This window comes from Penaeus vannamei, chromosome 42 (genome assembly GCF_042767895.1).
Source record: "Penaeus vannamei isolate JL-2024 chromosome 42, ASM4276789v1, whole genome shotgun sequence".
In the NCBI taxonomy this organism is placed as follows: Eukaryota; Metazoa; Arthropoda; class Malacostraca; order Decapoda; family Penaeidae; genus Penaeus; species Penaeus vannamei.
The window spans coordinates 13,689,662-13,709,661 of NC_091590.1; the positions used below are offsets into that span (position 1 = coordinate 13,689,662).

General features: G+C 48.8%; 1 protein-coding gene across 8 annotated transcripts in view; it reads right to left on the minus strand.

Moving 5' to 3' along the window:
* The window catches only part of LOC113806045 (latrophilin Cirl), a 178,103-nt gene that overhangs the window by 76,438 nt on the left and 81,665 nt on the right, over nucleotides 1-20,000 (minus strand). For all 8 annotated transcript variants that reach the window (XM_070118768.1, XM_070118762.1, XM_070118766.1 and 5 more), the window contains one exon: nucleotides 8,766-8,958. In XM_070118768.1, the coding sequence (XP_069974869.1) occupies nucleotides 8,766-8,908 (143 nt within the window). In that variant the 5' untranslated portion in view covers nucleotides 8,909-8,958. The remainder of the gene's footprint in view (nucleotides 1-8,765; nucleotides 8,959-20,000) is intronic.

Consider the following 20,000-nt stretch of genomic DNA (forward strand, 5'->3'; position numbering starts at 1 on the left):
AGAGAGAGAGAGAGGGGGGGGATGATAAGTAGTTAAGAAAGGAAAAAGAAATTAAGAAGACAAGAAGAAAAAGAATATACTACTGATAATGCTGAAGAAGAAAATACAAAAAGAAGCAGTATATGCTAAAGGAGAGTAAATGGTAAATGAAGGTTATAAAAAACAGAGGGAAAGACTTCAGTTCAAAGAATGAGAGAAAAGGATAAAACGTGTTAAGCAGCAAAACAAACAAACAAAACATATCGAGGAATAATAAAAAAAAGACGAACTAAAATTCGCATAACCATTCCAAGAAAACCAACACGAAAGACTAACAAACAAACAAAAAATAGACACAAGCCTCCAAGAAATAAACCCCCGACCGCCCCCGAAACAAAAGCGAAGCGCCGCCACCCGCCCGACGATTCGTCCGCCCGCGAGCGCGCCGAGAACCCCGAAACAAAAGCACATCGCCAAGCGCCCGACCAGCCTCCAGCCCCGACCTCCAACCAGACGACTCCCGACCAACCAATCTTCTGCTACCGAAAAAAAAAGAAATAATATACAAGAATTCTGTGGCGAAACCAGAGCCACCTTTGGCAAGGGCCACATATCACAACTGTTTATGTATTCAGCATGGCACCGAATATTGTTCTACTATGGAGAGAGCAGATGCAAAGTTATTTATCTTTTTGGCTCTTTCGCTGTTTCTTTCTTTCTCGTTTGCTTGACCGCTCTTACTCTCCCTCTCTCTCTCTCTTTCTTCCTTCTCTATCGCTTTCTTGTTTACTTGTCTGATCTTTCTGTTTCCCTCTATGTCTCTGTATCTGTCTGTCTGTCTCTTTTCCGCTCTTTCTCCCCCTCTCCCTCTTTCTTCCTTCTCTACCGCTTCCTTGTTTGTTTGTTTACTCTCTTTCTGTTTCCCTTTATGTCTCTGTATCTGTCTGTCTCTTTTCTCCTCCCTTTCTCCCCTCCCCTCTCCTTCCCTCCCCCCCTTCCCTCTAAGCCCTGCCCTGTACTTATCAAGTGAGTAAATCGCAAAGTTCCTCTACGCGTTCTTGAGGATTTCAGGAAACAGAGCATCATAAATTGCCCGACGTATGAATAAACTGTTTCCTGAATCCCTCCCTCCCTCCCTAACACCCTCCCTCCATCCTTCTCTCCCTTCCCTCCCCCCTCCCTCCGTTCCCTTGTCCCTCTTTCCATTCTTCCGCGCTGCTCCCTTACTCTCCATCCTTCATTTGTTCTTCTCCCTTCTTTTTCTCCTTCTTCTCCTTCCCTATTCAACCTTTCCCCAACTCTTGCCCATTTCCTTCCTTCCTCCCTCCTTTCTCCTTCCCTACTCCATCTTAATCGCTATTTTTCCCTCTTCCTCCTCTTTTCCTCCTGATGCTGCTGCTCCCTCCTCCCTCCACCTTCATCTCCATCTCCCTCCCTCCCTCCCTCCCTCCCTCCCTCCCTCCCTCCTCCTCCTCCACTCCTCCCTCCTCCTCCTCCTCTTCCTCCTCCACCACCACCACTTCCATCCTCCTCCCTCCCTCCCTCCCTCCTCCTCCTCCTCCTCCAACACCACCGTCCCCACCACAATTTTCTCTACTTCTTCTGGCCCTCCCCCCCCCTCCCTCCCTCCCCCTGCCCCCCCCCCCGCAGATCCGCCCTCAAGGAAGCAGGGACACGGGACCCAAGACGTTTTAATAAGCGCGAGAAAATTTATTCCATACAAAATCTCCATAAATAACCACCGCAGCTGCACTCTGGATTACGGCCCCGGTACCCCCCCCCCTCCTACCCCTCCCCTTCTTCGCTTTTTCCTTCCTCCTTCTCTTCTTTCATGACTTTTTTTCTATTTCATTAATTATCCTCCTCCTCCGCCCACTCTCCCTCTTTCTACTCCCATTCATCCCTTTTTCTACTCTCTTCTCTTCTCCCCCTTCCTTTCTGTCTCCCTCTCTTCATCTCTTCCCTCTTTCATCCTCTCCTTCCTCTCTCTTACCCCTTTTCCCCTTCCCCGTCCTCTTTTCTGTCCCTCCTCTTCCCTATCTTCTTTTCTGCTCCTCCACTTCCCCTCCTCCTTCTACCCCTCCACCTCCCCTCCCCCTTCTACTCCTCCACCTCCCCTACCCCCTTTCTTCCCCTCCCTCTCTAACTAGGACGCAATACACTTATTTACCCACTTTACGACATGTGCTACGAACCGCTCCTTGGTTCTACTCTACTAACCCCCTCCCCTCCCCTCCCCCTCCCCCTCCTTCCCTTCCACCCCTTAACTCACCCCCTCTCCTTCCCCTCTATCTCGCTCCTTTGCCCTCTTCCTCCCCTACCCATTCCCTTCCTCTCTCCTTCCCCTCTCCTTCCTCTCTCCTTCCCCTCCCCTTTCCCACTGCTTCCCCTCTCCTTCCCTTATGTTCCGTAGTGCCCGACGCTCTCTCCGGACTTGCAGGAATCCCCATAAAACAGGCCATTCATTCTATCTGGACATTCCTGCATGCTAGCCAAAAGGAGGAGGAGGAGGAAGAGGAGGAGGAGGAGGAGGAGGAGGAGAAGGAAGAGGAGGAGGAGAAAGAGGAAGAGGAGGAGGAGGAAGAGAAGGAGGAGTAATAGTAGTTGCATTAGCAATTGCAATAAAAATAATACTATCAGCATCACTACCAACAATAGCAACAACAGCAATAAAACAAACAGAACAAAACAAAAATGACCTGAAAAAACACACCTTTCTCATCACCACCCTATCTATCTGTCTGTCTTTCTGTCTGTGCCTGTCTGTGTCCCCCTCTCCCCCACTCCCTTCTTCCGTCCCTCCCTCCCCTCTCCCCCTCTTTAACCTTAACGCCCCAATCGAGTCTAAAAGACACTACCTTATTCTTTAATGGCCAATCAACGTCGAGGTCCGTGTCTACCACCGAGGGGAAAAAAATATGAAAACAAAGATACCCGGATGATAAAAAGACGAAAAGGTCCCATATACACTCGACACAGGACTGGTCTCGGTCGCTACAACAGATATAAACATAATGGGTCTCAATGCCCTTCCTATCACCCCTCCCCCCTCATCACCCCTACCTCTGGGACTTACTACCCCCCCCCCCTCCTCCCTCGCCCCTCACCCGCTCCCCTACCCTCACCCGGGCAGTCTCCTGAATTCTTGGATTTTAATAAATGTCCCTTATACTTATTAATTAGAATTGCGAATGTGATAAGATTTTAGAAAATCTATAAAAAATCTAATTTATACATCAACTGTTGAAATGTATTTTTCAATGGGACTACCAATAAGCTCTTTTCAACATAATAATGACCATAACTAAAACAGAAGTTATCAAAATATATTAACAACGAAATTAGACCAGAAAATAAATAATGGAACGTCCGTTCACAAAACTCACTTGCCTTGTCTTTTTTTTAATCATTATCATCTGTTTAGGTGGAAGCAGAAGGAAATAAAATCACACATAGAATAAAGCCTTGGAAGAGAGAGAAAAGTAAAGAAAAAATAATAAAAAATAATAAAACACTAACGTGAAGGACATACCCACAGCATGCACAAACATATTCACACGGATGGGCAAAATACAGTCTTGCATATTTAATAAGCATTATGCAAATAGACAAAAATGATGTGTAACAGGAGGGCGGTAATTATTCCTTAAAAGCCTTTTTTTGTCTTTTCTTTTTGTAACAATACAGAAAAATCAACTCTTTTTTTAAATGAAAAAAGTTATAATCTGTCACTGTTTTTCTCTCTCTTTCTCTTCCATCTCCTCTCCCATTTTTCCTTTCCTACTCCTCCTCTTCCACTCTTCATCTCCTCTTCCTCCTCGGATCGTCTGCTGGACTTTGCCGACCGAAGTATGAGATGAAGCATGAGAACGGGAAGAAAAAGAGAAGAAGAAGGGGGAAAGATATAGGGAGCAAGAAAATTGAGTGTGGGTGACTGGAGAGACGGAGAAGGGAGTAAGAAAGGGAGAGGGAGAGGAAGCGAGAGAGGAGGAGGACGGAGAGTGGAAGGGGTTAGGGAAAGAGCTATCCCGAAAAGGGTGTTTGAGTGGTACTTAAGGGAAGGAAAAGTTTCGGAGCAACGTGTTTACTTATTAAAAATTAACAAGAAGGAGGAGGATGCGTTTACACCCCCCCCCCCCACACACACACATACACAAAAACACACACATACACACACGCAATCACACAAACACACATACACACACGCAATCACACACACACACAAACAACCCCGTCACACACAAACACAAACACAGACACGTACGCAACCCCCCCTCCCCCGCCCAAACCCCCGCCCACCCCAAACAAGGCCCACAGACAACGCGCAACCAGACCCGTGACTCATCGTTTTCTCCCCAAGACAAAACAAGAGATTTTTATCGCGGTGTCTGGCGGTTCGGCTTTGATCACGTGACTGACGTCTTTATCCCCTGTGGCAGCGGGAAATCCCAGCTCAGTGGCGCCTTGAATCAATCCCGGAGGAGAGAAAATCCGCGTAATCTCCGGGATTTGTCTCCGCGAATCAAAGAATCACCCAGCAAGGGAGAAGAAAAATATACATGTATCCCTATATATCAACATGTGTACATACGCAAACACCCATACATACATATAGACACATACACATATATATATATGGAGAGAGAGAGAGAGAGAGAGAGAGAGAGAGAGAGAGAGAGAGAGAGAGAGAGAGAGAGAGAGAGAGAGAGAGAGAGAGAGAGAGAGAGAATGAGAGAGAGAGAATGAGAGAGAGAGAATGAGAGAGAAAGAGAGAGAAGGAGAGAGAGAGAGAGAGAGAGAGAGAGGGAGAGAGAGAGAGAGAGAGAGAGAGAAAGAGAGAGAGAGAGTGAGAAAGAGAGAGAGAGGGACCAAGAGAACGCAAGAGCGAGAGAGAAAGAAAGAGAGAGAGAGACAGAGAGACAGAGATAGACAGATAGAGATAAAGATAGAGAGGGGGGGAGGGGGGGGGGATAAGAGTGGCGACACATTAAGAAACCTTGTAGCAGGTCCTGTAGGATCTGCTGTTTATCTGTTTTCACTTGATGAGCAATGCAGCCACGGGACCTTGCACGCATTTTATCTCAGCTGTAAATGTGTAAAAAGGGAGGAGGAGGAAGAGGAGGAAGAAACAGAAGAAGAAGAAGAAGAAGAAGAAGAAGAAGAAGAAGGAAGAAAGGGGAAGTGGGAGTGACAGAGAGGAATAAAAGAAGAAAAAAGAATGGGGGAAAAAGGGAGGAAGGGGAAATAGGATATGGGACATAGGAAATGAGAAGGGGGGAGTGAATAAGTAAATAAAAGAAGTAGTGGAAACATGGACATATCCGCTTGGCTGTGTGAGGTCGCTTCCTGTGACTCCCCCATGAGGATGAGGATGGGGATGGCAGGAGATTCGGAGAGGACTAGGAAAGAAGGAAAGACAGTGTGAGAGAGAGAGAGAGAGAGAGAGAGAGAGAGAGAGAGAGAGAGAGAGAGAGAGAGAGAGAGAGAGAGAGAGAGAGAGAGAGGGGAGAGAGAGAGAGAGAGAGAGAGAGAGAGAGAGAGAGAGAGAGAGAGAGAGAGAGAGAGAGAGAGAGAGAGAGAGAGAGAGAGAGAGAGAGAGAGAGAGAGAGAGAGAGAGAGAGAGTATGAAGGGAAAAAAATAACGAAAAGGAGAGACTGGAAGACCGGACACTGCAACCCTATGCCTCCCTCCCTGGCTAATAAAATTGTCCACCAACAAAACCCGTGTTAGACAGCGGACCTCCGAAGTGGCCTTGCCCCTACCTACCCCATCCTACCCTCTCCTTTCCCCTCCCCTACCTCGCCTCATTTTACCTTACCTTACATTACATTACCTTACGCTACCCTATCCTCTCCCCTCCCCTCCTATTCCCCTCCCTGTCTTACCCTACACTACACTACCCTACCTATCTTTGCCTTACCCTCCCCTCCCCTCTCCTCCCTCACTCTACCCTCCCCTCTATGCCCTCACCCTAGCCGCCCCCCCCCCTTCCCTCCCCTACCCCTTACCTCGCCTTTGATCTTACCAATAATCGTCCCAAATGCCCCAGGCGGCTACAGTAATTAAATAACCCTCCAGGCATTTTTTCCTATCTCTCTCTCACTCTTTTTTTTTCAATTTTCAGTCGTATGACACGCGTCCACAGAGAGAAAAATCTCATACAGTGGTCATCTTGTTTCTTTTTTTTTTTCTTTTTTTTTACGTTGGAGAAAGCTAAAGGGGGAATTTCCCTCAATTTGATAAGAGATTTTAATCCTTCATTTGGGGGCCTTGAGATGGGGGGGGGGAGGGGGAGAGGGAGGGGGAGAAGGAGAGGGAGGTGAGAGGAAAAATGGAAGAGAGAGAGGGAGGGAACCGAAAAGGGAGGCAACAAAAATGAGTGAAAAAAAAGAAAAGTCAAAGACACAAGCACAATTTTCCCTCTCTCATGTCCCACCAACCTATAACTATGCTTAACAGCCAACCTTAAAACACACACACAGACACCCTTCCTCCCCCACACACACACTCCCTCACTCCCCCACCCCCCAACACACCCTCCTCCCTCCTTCCCCCCACCCCACACTCAAATATATATATATATATATATATATATATATATATATATATATATATATATATATATATACATGGGGAGGTCTCTCATCGGCGACGGAAACCCACACCGCCCGCCTCCAATTTCAACGACCATAATCAACAGGCTCATTCCATACTGGGAGGAAGGGTGGGGGATGGGGGGAGGGGGGGGAATGGGAAATTGGGAAATCACGGGGAAACAATCTCTATGGTTCTTCGGCTTAAGGCTCAAAAAGCCCCCTCCCCCCTTTTCTCATTCCCGGGAGAGGGGGGAGGGAATGAAGGGGAGAAGGGGGGGGAGGGACTTTTGATCCGTGTACACCCCTCTCCTCTTCAGAGACTCTTAGACACGATAATGAAAAGCTAACAAAATGAACGGTATGGAGCGGGAGAAGGGGTAGGGGGGGAGGGAGGGGAAGGCAGAGGGAGAGAGATGAAGGAATGGAGGTTATGGAAATAGAGGGAGGGAGAGAGAGAGAGAGAGAGAGAGAGAGAGAGAGAGAGAGAGAGAGAGAGAGAGAGAGAGAGAGAGAGAGAGAGAAAGAGACAGAGACAGAGAGAGAAGGGGGAAAACTCATAAAGGAAATGAGAAAAAAGAAGAGAAGACAGTAAGCCTATCAAAGTCCTTACAAGGAACAGCAAGGGAGCGAGCGTAGGAGTAAGAGTGAAAGATAGTGAAGGCAGTGACCCCAAACAACCCCCTCCCCTCTTACCTCTACCCCTCCTTACCTATCCCAGTTCCCCTTCCCTATCCTTCTTCCTCCTCCCCTACCCATCCCCAATCCCCCCCTCTCGCTTTCCTATTAACCCCCCACCCAATTTTCCTCTCTTCTACCCCCACACCCCTCTCCTACCCCCTTCACGCCCTATCCTCTCCCTACTCCCCATCCCATTAACTCCCCACTCTCCCTCCCCCTCCTCCTATCTCCCACCTCCCCCTCCCTCCCTCCCTCCCTTCCCCAACCCCATCCCCATCCCCCATCCCCCTCCTCCCTCCCTCACTCGCTGCCGCCAAAGGAGAAATAATTTACAGCGATACCAAGCGTAAATCACCCACATCCCCCTCCCCCCTCCCCCCAAGGGCTCGTCCGGGGGTATGGCAATGTATCACAGGATTATGACGGCGGAGGGGCACTGCCAGGTGACTGCTGGCACCTGGGGAGAGACGCCGGGGCCTGATAAGCGCCTCCGGGGGAAGGGGAGGAGGAGGGAGGAGGGGAAGGGTAGGGAAGGAGGGAGGGAGGGGAGGAGGGAGGGGAAGGAGGGGAGGAGGGAAGGGAAGGGGAGGAGGGAGGGAGGGGGAAGAGGGAAATGGGAGAAGGGAGGGAGGGGGAAGAGCGAGGGGGAAGGGGAGGAGGGAGGGGAAGGCGAGGGGTAAGAGGTAGGGGAGGAGGGTGAGGGAGGGAAGGGGGAAAGAAGGACGGAGGAGAAGTAGGAAGGAAGGGAGGAGAGGAGGGACTGGGAAGAGGAAGAAAGAAGGGGTGAGGGAGTATGAAACAAACAAACACACACACACACACGCACACACACACACACGACCGCCTTCTTGACGTGCGTCCCGTGCACAGGTAAGCATATTTACCTGTGTGTCTGTACGAGTGTATGCACATATTTGCTTGAGAAGACTGTGTGCGCGACGAGTATCTGCAAATATAAGTGCGTGTGCGGGCGCTCGCGTGGACACATTCACGGAAAAAAAGAAGACGAAGAAGATGAAGAAGAAAAAGATGATGATGAGGTGGAAGAAGAGGAGAAAGAAAATGAAGAACAACAATTATGTCTAAAAAAGGAGAAAGGACACAAAATACCCGATGAAGAAAATGAACTAAAGAAAAAGAACAATAAGAAAGGAAAACAGCATTTCCACGAGAGCAAAACAAGCTAAAGAAGGAGAAGAAGAGGAATAACATTAATAATAAAGAAGAGGAAGAAGAAAAAGAAAAATGAACAAGAGGAAGAAAATGAAGAAGAAAGAAGGGGAAAAAGAAAAAGAAGAGGAGGAGGAAGAAAAAGAGAAGACGACGACGAAAGAAAAGGAACAAGAAAAAACAAAACATAAAAACAAAAATAAGAACAAGAAAAAAAACGAAAGAAGCCATCAACTTACCTGTCGCGCAGTTCGCGGAAGAAGAGGAACAAGAAAAAAATAAAGAAAACAAAAATAAAAATACGAATAATAATCCAAAAACGAAAGAAGCCATCAACTTACTTGTCGTGCAGGACGCGGTGCGACCTGGGACTCATGCAGTTGACGGACCACTCGGTGTTGCCATGCTCGTTGCAGATGGTGATGCTGAAGCGGCCGTAGTTGGCCCGGATGAGGTTGATCACGTGACCCGGGTCGCACTCCATGTTGAGGGTGGAGCCCTCGCACGCGTACGCCGTCCGGTAGCGCGGCCGCTCTGCAGGGGAGGGAAAAGAGGGTCAAGTTAAGGGGGTTCCGTTGTAAGGGGGCGGGAAGGTTTATTTGTTGTTGTTGTTGTTTTTGTTGTATGTGTGTATGTTGGTATTAGGGGTTTCGTGTTGTTAATACTGGTGTTCGTTGCAAACTTGTTTATTCAAAATCATCATCATCGTCGTCGTCGTCGTCGTAAATATTGCATCACACGACTAGGAGGAGGAGAAGCGAACAAACAAACCACAGCATCGATATCATGCACCGCAGTACAGTGCAGTGCACTAAAAAAAAGCCAAGCAAAGTAAACCATCAACGAGCCAACAATAAAATGCTCTACCTCTCCCGCATCCTTCTACTCTCCCCTCCCCTCCCCTCCTCCTTCTCTCTCCTTCCCTCCCCTTCCTTCTCTTCTCGCCCTTACCTTCCCTAACCCCCTCCCTTACCCCTCCCCCCTTCCCTTCCCCCTCCCACCCAGCCCCGTCCCCTCCCCTCCTCACTCCCCCTTCCCTCCTCATTCCCCTCCCCCTCCCCACTCCCTTAAAAACACGATTACAAAGCAAACCGCCGCACACGAGAGGCCGAGGCACAGAACAGCAGAAGACGTGAAATACAGACCGACACACACACACACACACGACAGTCTAATCTCCCCGCGACAGAAGTTTTGGCTGAGGGCGGGACAAGGGAGGGGGAAGTTTTCCTTATAAGACAATAGGAGATGCGATATGCCGCCCCCGCTGCCCCATTCTCTCCCCTCTCCCCGCCTTCCCCCTCCTCTTGGAACCAGCAATCGCCCCCCCCCTTCCCATCCGTTATATCTCTCATCCGGCGACTTCCCTCCACTCTCCTCCCTCCACTTCCCTTCCCTTCCCTCCCAGCAAAGACCTCCCCCACTCCCCTTACCCCTCATCTCGTAACCTCCCTTCGCCCTCTTTCCCCTCTTCCCAACCAGTAGCCTCCCTCCACCTCCCTTCTTCTCTTCTCTCTTCTATCCACCTATTCCGTCCTTCTGTTCTTCCATCTGGCAACCTCCAATCCCCTTCTGCTCTCCTCCCTTCCTTCAACTCTTTCCCTTACCCTCCCCCAACTAAGAAGAGGAAGAAGAAGAAGAAGAAGAAGAAGAAGAAGAAGAAGAAGAAGAAGAAGAAGAAGAAGAGGAAGAGGAAGAGGAAGAAGAAGAAGAAGAAGAAGAAGAAGAAGAAGAAAAAAAAAGAAAAAGAAGAAGAAGAAGAAGAAGAAGAAGAAGAAGAAGAAGAAGAAGAAGAAGAAGAAGAAGAAGAAGAAGAAGAAGAAGAAGAAGAAGACAAAGAAGAAGAAGAAGAAGAAGAAGAAGAAGAAGAAGAAGAAGAAGAAGAAGAAGACGAAGAAGAATTAGAAGAAGAGGACTACGATAAACAATAACAACAACGATAATAATAATAAGAAAACGAAGACGAAGAAGAAGATAAAGACGAAGATCGGCGACGAGCGCTAACGGCGGAATTGCGACGCTTCGGGACTCTCGACCCTTGGCGTCTCGACCCGGGCGACGCCTTCCTTGCGCCAGACGCCATGCCGGCCAAGACAGTGCCATACACGCGATGCGTAAATGACCTGCATTTTTGCATTTACGGGTTCCATTTTCCCCTTTAATAAGATGCATGTCCGAACTTCTTCCTTCCTTTCATTTTTTTTCTCTCTTTTCCTCTCTCCACTCTCCCACCTTCCCTCCCTCCATCCAAGCCTCCCCAACTCTCTTACTCCTCCTCTCCCTCATCACCACCTTCGTTCCCTCCCCCCATCACCCCTACCTCCACCCAACCCCCCACCCCTCCACCCTCTTCCCCACCCATTTACCAACCCTCCTCCCCACCCTCCCTCCATCTTCAAGCAACTATTAACGAGCCAATATATCTGGGAGTCGGGTACAAGTGTACTGGAACAAAACAATACAAGTCAGATGCCATTTGGGCGTCACTCGAAGCATCCTTCATCTCCCGGGGCGGCTTGGCGTGGGCGGGGAGGAAGGGGTGTAGGGGAGGGCGAGGAGGAGGAGGAGGGGAGGGGGGAGGAAGAGGAGGAGAGGAGGAGGGGGAGGAAAGGAAGGAAGAGGAGGGAAGCCGACCTCGCCTAAGTGAGAAATGAGAGAGAGAGAGAGAGAGAGAGAGAGAGAGAGAGAGAGAGAGAGAGAGAGAGAGAGAGAGAGAGAGAGAGAGAGAGAGAGAGAGAGAGAGAGAGAGAGAGAGAGAGAGAGAGAGAGAGAGAGAGAGAGAGAGAGAGAGAGAGAGAGAGAGAGAGAGAGAGAGAGAGAGAGAGAGAGAGAGAGAGAGCCGCTTCGGTCATCCTCATAGATCATAGGAGGTTGAATATGTTGTAATTATTGCCTCGATGGCTGCGCGCGATATTGCCATCACCAGGTCCTTGCTTTTTGTTGTTGTTATTGCAGCTCTTTTTTTTTTAGATCTTTCTTCCCATACAATGTCTTTGTGACAGTCGTTTAACGTGAACACATTTTTAAAACAAATCAGTTATGACGAACGGTGGAACTTTTGCACATGCATATTCAGACAGATACGATGCAAAAATGTAAGAGGAAAAGAACAGTAAAGGAGGAAGAAGAGGAAAACAATCAAAAGGGAAAAGGGAGATAGGAGGATGAGACAAGAACAGGACGGTGAATGAAAGAAAGAAAAAGAAAGAAAGGGAGAGGGGAGAGAATAGAGAGAATAGAGAGATAGAGAGAGGGGGGGAGGAGCGAGAGACAAAGAAAGGGAGAGACAGAGATAAAGAAAGGGAGAGGGAATATGCGAGAGAGAGAGAGAGGAGAGGGAGAGGGAGCGAGAGAGAGACGGGGGGAGGGGAAAATGGTTCAAAATTCAATCTCCTGACTCCACAATCTCTGCGCCGTCAGATTTCGCAGATAGGTTTTTATTTATGTCCGGCGAACGCAGATTAATTCCTACACACACACGGGGCGAGCAAGACAGAGAGAGAGAGTGAGAGTGAGTGAGTGAGTGAGAGAGATAGAGAGAGAGAGAGAAGGGAGAGAGAAGGGAGAGAGAGAGAGGGTGAGAGGAGGAAGAAAGAGAGAGAGAGAGAGAGAGGGGAGGAAGAAAGAGAGAGAGAGAGGGAGGGAAGGAAGAAAGAGAGAGAGAGAGGGGAAGAAGAAAGAGAGAGAGAGGGGAGGAAGAAAGAGAGAGAGGGAGGGGAGGAAGAAAGAGAGAGAGAGGGAGGGGAGGAAGAAAGAGAGAGAGAGATGGGATGGAGAAAGAGGGAGGGCAAGAGAGCGATAAGAAAAAGAATATGAGAGAGAAAGGGTGAACGCTATTAGAGAGAGAGAGCAGAGAGAGGAGAGAAAGAGAAATAGAAAGAGAGAGAGAGAGAAAGAGACTCGCCGGGAGGGCCATGAACCCGGCCGTATCTCAGCGACTAAGCGCAACCGAAACACTTTTAAACAACGCCGATTTATCAAGAGACACTGGACAGGATAACGAATTTCTTGGATCCAGAGAGTAACCCTTTTATCCAGCCGCTCCCCTTCCCCCCTCCAACCCCTACCCCTCCTCCACATTATCCAATCCTCTCCCTCGCCGTCCTATCCCCCTACCATTCTAATCCTACTCTACCAACTCCCCCTTTCCCCTCTCCCATCCCTCACTTCCTCTCCCCACAACCCCTTCCCTTCCCTCTTCCCATCCCTCCTTCCCCCTCTCCAGCCCTCCTCCCTCCTCTCCCAATCCCTCCCTCTCCTCTCCCCAATCCCCTCCCTTCCTCTCCTCCCAATCCCTCCCTTCCCCTCTCCCATCCCTCCTTCCCCTTCCCCCAATCCCTCCCTCTCCTCTCCCAATCCCTCCCTCTCCTCTCACAATCCCTCCCTGTCCTCTCCCAATCCCCTTCCCCTCCCCTCTCCCAATCCCTCCCTCCCCTCTCCCAATCCCTCCCTCCCCTCTCCCCTCTACCTCAACCTCATCCCAGAGCCTCTCCTCCCCTCCCTTCCCCTCCCCCTCCCCCCTAAATCAAGCAGCCCCAGCGTGGCAGAACCGGCAAAGGTGCGCGCTATTAAATAATTCTTGCGGGTAGCGATGCCCCTCCAATTGCTCAGTGATTTAAATCCTCTAATAAGAACTAAGTCTAATTTCACCAAGAGACTAGGGGGGAGGGGGGAGGAAGGAGGTGGAGGAGGCGGGGGGGGGGTACGAGAAGGAGGGTGCAGGAGGAGGAGGAGGAGAGGGAGAGGAGGAGAGGGGGGAGGAGGAGAAGGAGGAGGAGGAGGAGGGAAGGAGAGGGATGGGGGAGAAGGTGAGGAGATGAAAGCTAGAAGTGAGGCGAGGAGTGGGGAGAGAGGGGGAGAGATAAAGACGAGAGGGGAGTGAAGAAGAAAGAGACGAGAGGGAAGGAAAAGGGACAAGGAGACGAGGGGGAAGGAAAGGGGAAGAGAGGAGACGAGAGGAGAGGTGAAATGAAGGGGAATGAGAAATGAAAGAGTGAAAGAGTGGGAGTGACAGGGGATAAAGATTCAAGAGGAAGAGGAGGGAATGGAAAAGCAGAGGAAGAGGAGGGAGTGGAAAAGCAGAGGAAGAGGAGGGAATGGAAAAGCAGAGGAATAGGAAGACGAGATGCAGATGAAGAGGAGGAGGAAGAGCGAAAACGAGAGAACAAAAGAGCTAACGGCACACAAGGCATCGCAAGAGGAGGAGAGCAATCTCGACCGCCATCCCTTCCTTCATTCATCCACCCATCCACTCACTCACTCATTCATTAAGCTGAGTAAAATCCTAATGAAATGAGACCTCGTCGCTCTCGCCACCAAGCCAGCGCAACAGATGAGAGCGCTCGGTCGACGGACGCACAGAGGGGTCATTCCAGCGCCGTAATCTAGAGCAAAATCGACCTTAATGAATTACTGATTGGCAGAGGCGATTGGCTAGGGATCCCGCCCGCAGATTGGACGGAGTGACAATTCCATTTCGGACAATTTGCGGGCGTGAGGAATTACTGTTATTGCGGCTGCTAATATTGTTATTTATCGTTGTTATTGCCGTTATTGTTAGCATTACAATTAGCAACATTATCATTATCATCATTACCAATATCATTAATACAATCATTGTTATTGCGATCATCATCATATTATCTTCATCATTATTAATATGTTGACTTTTACAACGATCGCGGATTGAATGAGGGAATGGGGGAATATATGGAGGATAGGGGGAGGAAGGAGGAAGAGGTGGAGGAGGAGGAGACGGAGGAAGAAGAAAAGAAGGAGGAGAGGAAGGCGAGGAGGAGAAATGGATAAGAAGAGGAAAAAAACGAAGAGGAAAAGGAAAAGGAAGAATAATAAAAAGGCGAAAATGTGAAGAGGAATTAAAGATGATGATGATAAAGGGAGGATCAGAAAGGAATGGAGGAGGAGGAGGAGAGGGATAGGTAGATGAGCAAAAGATACGAAGAGAATTGAGGAGGAAAGGAGAGAGATAAAAAAAATGAGGAGGGAAGCAGGAGGGGGCAGTGGAGTACGGAAGAAAGATATATTGCAACACCATTTCGCCTTTACCTTTACGCCGATGTAGTATGTAAGGCAATAAAATGTTCAAATGACCTGTATCAATTCGTGCAAGTTTGCCATGCATATATGCATTTTTCGCAATCAATCCCTGGATACCTATATCATGACTTGCACTTTCTCCCTCTCCCCTTCTCTCTATCTCTCTCTCTCTCTCAAACACACACCCCTCCCTCCCCCCCTCTCTCTCAAGTTCTGTCACTCGTCTCCATCAGTTTGTACTCTTTCCCTTCTCGCCCACCCCCCCCCCTTCTCTTCCCTGTAGCTCCCCTTCACCCCCCGCCCCCTCACTCTCCCTCTCAGCACCTCTCGTCAATTGCACGCCTTTCTCGAACGGCGGAAGAGAGAAATATCTACATTTGATTACGTATCGTCCGACATCCCTCCTCTCCTCCCCTACCACCCAACTCCCCCAACCCCACTTCCCTCACCCCCACACTACCTCCCCCCAGCCCCCTAGGACACCACTACCCCTCCTCCCAACACCCCTAGGACACCACTACCCCCCTCCCAACCCCCCTAGGACACCACTACCCCCACTCCCAACCCCCCTAGGACACCACTTCCCCCCCCCTCCCAACCCCCCTAGGACACCACTACCCCCCTCTCCCAACCCCCCTAGGACACCTACCTACCCCCCTCCCAACCTCCCTAGGACACCATTACACCCCCCTCCCAACACCCCTAGGACACCCACTAACCCCCCCTCCCAACCCCGCTAGGACACCCCTACCCCCCTCCCAACCCCTCCCTCTCTCTTAGGGCGCCGGAGATAAGACGGAGTGCGGCCATATCAGCACCCGAAAGAATTTTTCATTTTGCACCTTAGAGTTTCATGGCATCTCCACGCACCGGCATGGCTGGCGGAGTGGCTCTGTTTGTCTTCCTAATCTTTACCTTCGTTTTTATTCCTCTGTTTACCATCATATTCATATATCAAACATTCCAAGACTCTTCTATACATGGTGTGTGGTTTCTCACGCCCTCGAGAGCCGTTGCAATCGTTACTGAATAAAAGAAATATTACTAAAGCAGGTGGAAGGTAATTCTAACATGACCAACCCGAAGGACTTTTAATCCTATATTTTGAATAATTATACATATATATATATAAACATTCATTAAAATGATAGATTAATGATGGAATGAATTAAAAAAATAATGACACAGATGACGAGAGACTGAGTGAGTGAGTGAGTGACAGAGAGAGAGAGAGAGAGAAAAAGAAGATAGAGAAATAAAGAGAAAGAGATAGACAGAGAGAGAGAGAGAGATGGAGAAAGAGAGGATAGAGAAAGAAAGAGAGACAGATAGACAGAGACAGAGACAGACAGACAGACAGACAGACACAGACAGACAGACAGACAGACAGAGAGAGAGAGAGAGAGAGACAGAGAGAGAGAGACAGACAGACAGACAGACAGAGAATATCCACACACAACACAAAACCCCGATAGCAACAGAAAGACCCACACAACACCAACAACAACAACCAAAGCTGCAGCAACAAGAACCGACCAACAACAGAAGCTAAAACAACAACAACAACAACCAACAATACGAGCAGCAGCAAACAGCAGTGGCAACAACAGCATCTAATTAATCCACAGGTAATGATGGCTCCGAGTGAACAGGTAATTAAAACTCGCGGCCGATAGCGGAGCGAGAGAAGCTGCGGCCGAAATACGCTTGTATTACTTGGTTGGGGGGTTGGGGGTTGGGGGTGAAGGGCGGGGGAGGGGAGGAGGGGTTGAGGGACGGTGGAGGGGGATGGGGGAGGGTTGAAGGAGGGAAGAGAAGGGGTTGAAGGACGGTGGAGGGGAGGAGGGGGAGGGACGGTGGAGGGGGATGGGGAGGGGTTGAAGGAGGGAAGAGAAGGGGTTGAAGGACGGTGGAGGAGGAGGGGGGAGGGACGATGGAGGGGAGGGGATTAAGGAGGGTAAGAAGGGGGTTGAAGGACGGTGGAGGGGGGGGACTGAGGAAGGGGGGGGTTGGGAAGGGTGGAGGGGGGGAGGAGGGAGGAGAACTGTGGAGGGGGGAGTAGAGGACGGAAGGAGCAGAATGGTGGAGACGGGAATGGAGGAGGGAAAGATGAGAATGGTGGAGGGGGATGGAGGGAAGTGGAGAAAACAGAAAAAAACTGAGATAACACAAGGACGGGAAAAAATAGGACAGAGAATGACGGAGAAAAATGTAAACAGATAATGGAAACAGCAAAACAAACAGAAAACAGAAAAGACAAGACAAAATAAAACCAGAACAAAAAGAAAGCGACAGAGACTCGAAGCCCTAACCCCCCCCCACACACACACACACACAAAGTAATAATAATAATAATACAAATAAAAAATAAATAATAATAATAATACAAAAAATGATAGTAAATATAATAAATAAATAAATAATAATAATAAATTAAAAAATAAAATAAAAAATATATAAACAAACAAACAAACAAATAAATAAATAAAACCAGAATAAAAATGAATAAATAAAAAACGCCACCGGAATAACGGCCACCGACAGCGGCCGCCAGTCCCATCGCGAGCGGCCGAGAAGGAGCGGCCATCCATCACGGTCATTACTGTAATATCTCGGGCCGTCGGGCAGCACCGCGGGATGCGGGGCGGGTCGCTCGATAACATAATTCACGACAATGCTGTCCTTGCGCCTCGTGTGGCCGGGGAGGGAGGGAGGGAGGGAGGGAGGGAGGGAGGGAGGGAAGGAGGGAAGGAGGGAAGGAGGGAAGGAGGGAAGGAGTGAAGGAGTGACTGAGTGAATGAGAGAATGAGTGACTGAGTGAATGAGAGAATGAGTGACTGAGTGAATGAGAGAATGAGTGACTGAGTGAATGAGAGAATGAGTGACTGAGTGAATGAGAGAATGAGTGAGTGAGTGAATGACAGAGTGAAAGTAAATGAGTGAATGGGTAAGCAAGTGAGTGCGCGCGCCCGCCCATACATATCTGTGTACATGTGTGTGTGTCTGTGAATGTACGTGAGCACGACCGCGCAGACAGACTCCCATACACACACAAGAATACGATCACCAATAAGCCTCTTTATCCCATAGGCTTCCCCACCGGACCTTCCCAGACAAACAAAACAAAACAAAAAACACAACAAAAAAGCCAAAACCAAACAAACAACCATGAATAATGAAAAGAACACCCCCTCCCCCTTCCCCTCATTAGCTAATGACCGCTCATTAATAACAGTCGGTCATTAATCATCCTTACCAGGGCGTGTGTAAGATTGAACAAACACCTCACTAATTTATGGGAAGAACAGATTTTGTGCTCCGCCTAAAACCCGCTGCGCGCTCGGGGAAAGATTCCATAATGGCCATTTTTTTATCACTTCACGGAAAACAGGACAACACACTGACTTCCAAACTAGTGACAAAACAAAAAACAAAACAAAACTAAATAAAACAAATACAGAACATAACACGTAAAGGCACGACGGAACACTAATGAAGAAAATGGGTGTGAATAAAAATTAACCTTTTCCAAGTACTAGAGATTTTTTTTTTTTGCACAAATCGGCGATATATTCATCGGAAATATCTCAAATACATAATACAAATACGCAAACACACTATATTTCTGATGAAGAGACGATCGAAACGAATCCAATCTCTTGCATTTTGAAGACATTCATTCTCATTCATCGATTTTTTTTTCTACATTTGTCGGAATGAACACTGCCCGCTACGGAAAACAAACACAAAAACAAAAATCTACGCAAAGTACAAAACGAAACAGTGACATTGACAGCAACGCCAAAAACCATCACAAAGCGAAACAAAAACAAAACTCTCCGGCAGCAAAACAACATTCAAAGTACTCTAAGTAAAACAAAATCAAAACCCGACACCACGCACAATACAGCCCGGTAAGCTAACACGGAAGAAAAAGACGCGAAGGATAAAGATAATAAAAAAACAATAAATAACAACAGCTAATAAAAGACAAAACAGAAAACAATGAGGACGTCTCATCTTGCTCGGACATGATATATCATATGAACTTGCGTATTTTTTTCTTCCTCTCTTGTCGTTAATATATTTTCCCCTCCCTCCCTCCCTCTCTCCTTCCCTCTCCCTCCCTCCCTTCCTCCTTGCCTCTCTTCCTCTCTCCCTTCCTTCCCTCTCTTTCCCTCTCCCTCCCTGCTTCCCTCTCTTTCACCCTCCCTCCTCCCCTCTCTTTCACCCTCCCTCCCTCCTCCCCTCTCTTTCACCCTCCCTCCCTCCTCCCCTCTCTTTCACCCTCCCTTCCCTCTCCCTCCCTCAAACAAGAAGAGCAAACGAGGCAACCCCAATAAACAGACGAAGAAATCCCACAGACCGATAAAGAGGGAAATGGCCGACGCGGCGAAAGAGACGCAGCGAAACTCCATTAAAAGAAGATCGTAATCTCGGAGACGCGACGCAAATAAATCAACAGGAGACAAAACTTTTCCTCCATCTTGACCAGAGTGATAAGGAGACACCACACACACACGCACACAGACACACACACACGCACACAAACACACACACACACACTCTCTTACTCTCTCTCCCTCTCTTACTTACTCACTCACTCACATACTCATATTCACACACACTCCCCCTACACACACACAAATAAACTCATCTTCTTTACCTCATGTTCTCTACCCGTCTCTAACCCCCTCCCCAACCCATCCACTCTATCCCCCGTCCCCCACCCCCTCCCATTCCCTTCCCGGGACCCCCCCCCTCCCCCCGTTCCAGCACCTTACACAAGCCAACGTTTGTCATATGTTGTCAGGGCTGGTGTCAAGGCATTGTTGGCACGATGGAACACTGGTCACACCATCGGACAAACATATGTTGCATCCATGTTGCCATATTACGGATGCACGGCTGTCAAATAAGGGGTGGGGAGAGGAGTGGCAGGGAGGGAGGGAGAATGGTGGAGGGACGGAGGAGGGGGGGGATGAATGGAATGAAGGATAGATGGAAGGATGGAAAGGAGATAAGGAGGAACTGAGGAATGAGGGTGATGGAGGAGTGGAGAGAGGTGGAGAAAATGGAGAGGATGGTGCAGAGGGGAGGGTAACAGAGGGAAAGGAGGAGACGCGACGGTAATGGAGGGAAGGGAAGAGAGGGGAGGGTAACGGAGGGAGGGGAAAGGGAGGGTAATGGAGGGAAGGGAAGAGAGGGGAGGGTAATGGAGGGAGGGGTAGAGAGTAGAGAAGGAACAGAAGGAAGGCATGGCATCTGGCGAGAGGGCGACAAACGGAACTTGTCTGGCGCAAACAAGAGGCGCCGTTGTTGCGCTGTAGAGGTACACGCCACAGAGAGAAAGAAACTCCGTGTACGTGTTTGTGTACACGGTTTTAGTGTGCGCGTACAAGTTATATTGTGTGTGCGTTTATAGAAAGGGTAGAGTGAATAATTTCAGAATGCATGAAATTTAAGGTTCGACACAACGAATTCACGAGAAAGGTGTCATTCTAAAACACACACAGACA